At 55.9% G+C, this 4,333-nt stretch overlaps 1 protein-coding gene across 1 annotated transcript; it reads right to left on the bottom strand.

The window, feature by feature from the left end:
• Positions 1 to 147: 147 nt before the first annotated feature.
• On the bottom strand, positions 148 to 2,471 carry Ttc9b (tetratricopeptide repeat domain 9B). The gene is made up of 3 exons (XM_036184402.1): positions 1,873 to 2,471; positions 1,132 to 1,314; positions 148 to 362 (listed from the first exon to the last, which is right to left on the bottom strand). Exons 1-3 carry the CDS (start codon positions 2,291 to 2,293, stop codon positions 247 to 249), a joined length of 720 nt encoding a protein of 239 aa, XP_036040295.1. The 5' UTR covers positions 2,294 to 2,471; the 3' UTR covers positions 148 to 246.
• Positions 2,472 to 4,333: the final 1,862 nt, after the last annotated feature.

Genomic DNA, 4,333 nt, shown 5'->3' with positions numbered 1-4,333 from the left:
GCTTGGCTGTGTATGCTTCCCCAGCCTGGGCCATAAATGGGACAACCTTACACCCCACACTTCCTCCCCAGACCTCTGGATTTCTGAGAAAGTGAGATCCAGGTATGGGACCCCTGCTTCGTTCCCACAATAACACCACACAAAGGAGACACCAGTGACAGGTGCTTTACCAGTAAGTAAACACACGAGCCAGGGGGAGTTGCCTGCTGAGGTTGGAGGGAATAAGGTACAGGCTGCCCTTTGACCTCAGCCCACAACATCGCGAGCTGGGCCTCCAGCCCCACTATTGCTGTCTTCCCTCTGGAGGCCGCAACGGTTCATCTTCAGCTGAGTCAGCTGGATGTAGCGGAGAACATTGGTGTCTGCAAGGGAGGAACGTGAACGTTGTCTGGGAGTCCTTAGACAGAGGGTAATGTCCCCATGACCTCAGCTCACAGTCAGTGGCTCCACCCTCAGCACCTCAGCTGTGGCCAGCCACTCAGAGACATTTCACACTTCCTGCCTCCCACGTGCAGCACCCTACCAGGAGAGGCTTCTGTCACACCTCCACTGTGGCAACTGTTCTCACCAAAGCACGTCACAGGAAAGCTAATCTTGCCGCTTGATCCCACAACCTGCATTCAGCACCTGCTGTCCTCCCTTTCTCCCCCTCCTCGACTTGTGCCATGTCTACACGCGTGGAGTGATCTCCTCAAGGGCAGAGAACAAGAGGTCTGAGCAGATGATTGGAGGGCAGAAGGTGGCTGAGGAGCTGACTGACTGGGAGGGAGTGAAGGAAGATGGGTGTGGGGCGGGCAAGAAGTATTCAAGGCAGTCATAGGTGAGCAGACAATGAGATGATGACGTAGTCTAGTTGGCAGAGTGTTTGCGTTCATGAGGCCCTGGGCTCAATTCCCAGTACCGCAAAGATTGGAACTGGTTGGGTAGATGTCAGGAACAGCGTGAGGAGACCTTTGGTGAAGGTGGATGGATGATGGATGGGTGTGTGGAGAGCCTTGGGTGGCTGGAGAGAGGTTGTCCAGAGCTGACCACAACACTTCCTTGGGGTAGTTCTGCCCTGCCCTGGTCCTCCTGCCTCGGTTTTCCTCTGCTCTAACCCCTTGCCCAGCCCCGCCCAGCCCTGCCACTCACCTGTGGGCTCCCGGCTTCGGGCCTCCTGCAGGTAGCGCAGCGCACGCGCGTAGTCACCCAGGTGGTAGAAGGCAATGCCTGCGCGATAGGTGGCCTTGAAGTTGCCCTGCTGTTTCTCCAGCACCTTGAGACAGTACTCGCGCACGCGCTCATAGTTCACCAGCTCCGACTGCAGGAGGCAAGCTGCGGGGGTGCGGAGACCCTGTACTCTCAGACTCTGCCTGAACCCCCTAGACTCCTATGACCTTAAGTAACCCGGCCTCTTCCCCTGGACTTAAGGGATTGCTCTGGCCACCAGGGGACGCCAATCTATGAGCTCGTTAATATAGACTCGATCTGCGCCGCCACTAGAGGGCGCAGGGCAGACGAGTCTAAAGCAATTAGCTGGAGGTTTCCCAAACAATCGCAGAAATGAGGGACCAAGAACCAAACAGCCGTGCAGAGTAAGCCTTTCTAGCCTTAGATCACGCGTGGCAGATAGGGGGGAATAAGTCAGGAGAGTGGGGCTCTGAAGACCAAGTCTAAAGCCCTTGCTTCCTCCATCCCAGAACCCCTGTTCATCTACTCCCAACTCTTGTTCTCATTAAGTTCTGAAGTCTCCCCCCGTCAGACCACAGCCCTGATTCCTTCAGCCTCCAGCCACCACCCTCAGGCCCTAAGGCCTCCTGGTTGCCCCTTACCACCCACCCATCTCACCCATGTCCTCTGTGTCCCCCTTCTCTCCCCCCGACGGCCCCGTACCGGTGAGGGAGTCGTAACATTCAACCTCTGTGTTCTCCACCAGGCGCCGCTGCTCCTCGCTGAGGCGGGCTGGCCCCGGGCTGGCGGCGGGTCCGGGGGAGGGGGTGGGCAGGCCGCCAGGGCGGGCCCCCTGAGCTGCCTTCAGCTGCAGCAGTGCCCGGTGGTACTTGCCAATGGCTTCTCGGAACTTCTTCTCTCGGTAGCAACGCTGACCCTCCGCCTTGAACGCCACGGCGGCCCGCAGGCTGCTGTCGAGCGCCGCGGCCAGGCCCCCAGACGGCTCTGGGGCAGGACCCGGCCGAGCTGAGCCATGGCGAGGCGCTGAGCCCGGGCCCGGGGGAGAGAGGGCGGGAGGCGGGCGCGGTGGAGGCTCCGGGGCAGCGCTGAGCATCAGCACCGGGGACAGCGCGCCGCGCTGCATTGTGGGAAACTCCTTCGGCCGCCGCTGCAGCTACCGCATCGCCCCCCGCGGGGCCGGTCCCCACCCTTTCTCCGCCCCCGCATCTCTGGCTGCCATCTCTGGCTGCCCCCTATGGGTCTAGAGAAGCCCCTCCAGACTCCCCCTCACTCACCCTCAAATCAGCCCGGGGTCTGGTTGTTCTGGCACCTCTCCCTTGTCCCCACAGTCCTAACCCTCCTCACCCGACTGCATGCTCTTCCCGAGATTTCTAGAAGAAAAGGCTGGGCAGGCAGACATCGGTTTCGTGGAAAGCTGGTTTTCAGCCCACCAGTCATTTGGCATGTTGGATGAGAACACAGGATAGGGAGTCAAGCTGCCCAGATTCAAATCCCTATTGCTTTTTCACTACTGTACGATTTGGACAGTCCTCTCAAATTACCTGTAGTCCTGTAGTGTGGAATAGTGCACACCTTGGAATCGATTCTTTACTTATGTAACAAACAAACAGTCATTGCTCGGTTTCTGTTCTGGGCCAAGTAAAACAGAAGCTGAGCGGGGTGGCACCTGCCTATAATCACACTTGGACATCTGAAGCAGGAGGATGGAAAGTTTGAGGTTAACCTGACCTACAGAGGGAATTCCAGACCAGGCATGGGCTACAAAGAAAGGGGGAAGTGGTAAAGAGAAGTGGGGAGGAGGAGGGAGGAGGAGGAAGAAGAATTATTTAGCTTCTGTCCCCATCTCCTGGGTCCACAGTCTAGTGGAGTGACAGACCATTGATAACCCTGGTCTATAGAGCAAGTTCCAGGACAGCCAGGGCTACACAGAGACTCCATCTTGGGGGAAAAAAATCGAATTAGGGGCTCAAGAGAAGGCTCCAGGCTCTGAGTTTGCAGAGAGCTCGGGTTCAGTTCCTAGACCCCACACAGTGGCTCACAGCCACATGTAACTTCAGTTCCAGGTGATCCGATGCCCTCTTCTGGCCTCCAAGAGCATCTGTACTTACATGGTGCACACAAACTCACTCAGACGCACACAAATAAATCTTTCAAAACATACTGAATTAAGCTGGGCATGGTGGTGCACACCTTTAATCCCAGCACTTGGGAGGCAGAGGCAGGCGGATCTCTGAGTTCTAAGCCAGCCTGGTCTACAGAGTGAGTTCCAGGACAGCAAGGGCTACACAGAGAAACCCTGTCTCAAAACAAAAACAAAAGCCCCACCATATTGAATGAGCCAAGATGACACATGCTTGTAACCCTATATATAAAAAGTAAATTTAGAATCCCCCAGTGAGGGGCTGGGGTGTGGCTCAGTGGTAGAGCCCCTGCCTAGAATCCCCCAGTGAGGGGCTGGGGGTGTGACTTTAGTGGCGCAAGCTGGAAGCCCCTGCAGCCCTCTCATTTTTTCCCAGCTGTGTTCCTCTGGTGGAGGGTCTGGGCAGAGTAAGTGTCCATGCTCAGTTCCACTTTACCTCCCCTTTGGGTTCGGCCCCCTCTAGCCACAGCTTTAGAGAAGAATAAGGTGCCACCCCCCAGCTTCAGGAACTTATGTCAATCTGTCTTCTTAGCTCCCTTCCCTGCCTCACTTTCTTGATTTTCTCCATGCAGCCCCAGGAACTGGAGCCCCTGGAACCATGCATAATCCGTGCTGAGCTCCGAGGCTGGCGCCCGACCAGCAATTGTCTTTCTCAAGTATGTTCGGCCCCAGCGCCAAGGCACTATCCTGGTCACCAATCGCTTGCTCTGCAGCCCACAGCCTGCACCTCCCAGAGCCCCAGCCCGACAAAAACCCCAAAGTGCCTTGTTCGTTTTTGTTTTTTTTTTAACCTTTTCATTAGATTATTATATGGATTTCTTCTCCAGGATACTCATATGCCGCCACAACCCCCAACCCCTGAAAAAAAACAAAACCCAAAAAACAACCCCCCTATTTGCTGAGGGTGACCTTGCACTTCAGATCCTTCTGTTTCTACTTTTCCAGTGTTGGCATTACAGATACATACCCCATGTCTGGAGTTTGTGCAGTGTTGGAGACTGGATCCAAGGCTTCGTCGTGTAT

The sequence above is a fragment of the Onychomys torridus genome, chromosome 1 (assembly GCF_903995425.1).
Source record: "Onychomys torridus chromosome 1, mOncTor1.1, whole genome shotgun sequence".
Lineage (NCBI taxonomy): Eukaryota > Metazoa > Chordata > Mammalia > Rodentia > Cricetidae > Onychomys > Onychomys torridus.
The sequence above is the reverse complement of the archived record's forward strand: the minus strand, read 5'-3'. Positions and strand labels throughout refer to the sequence as shown.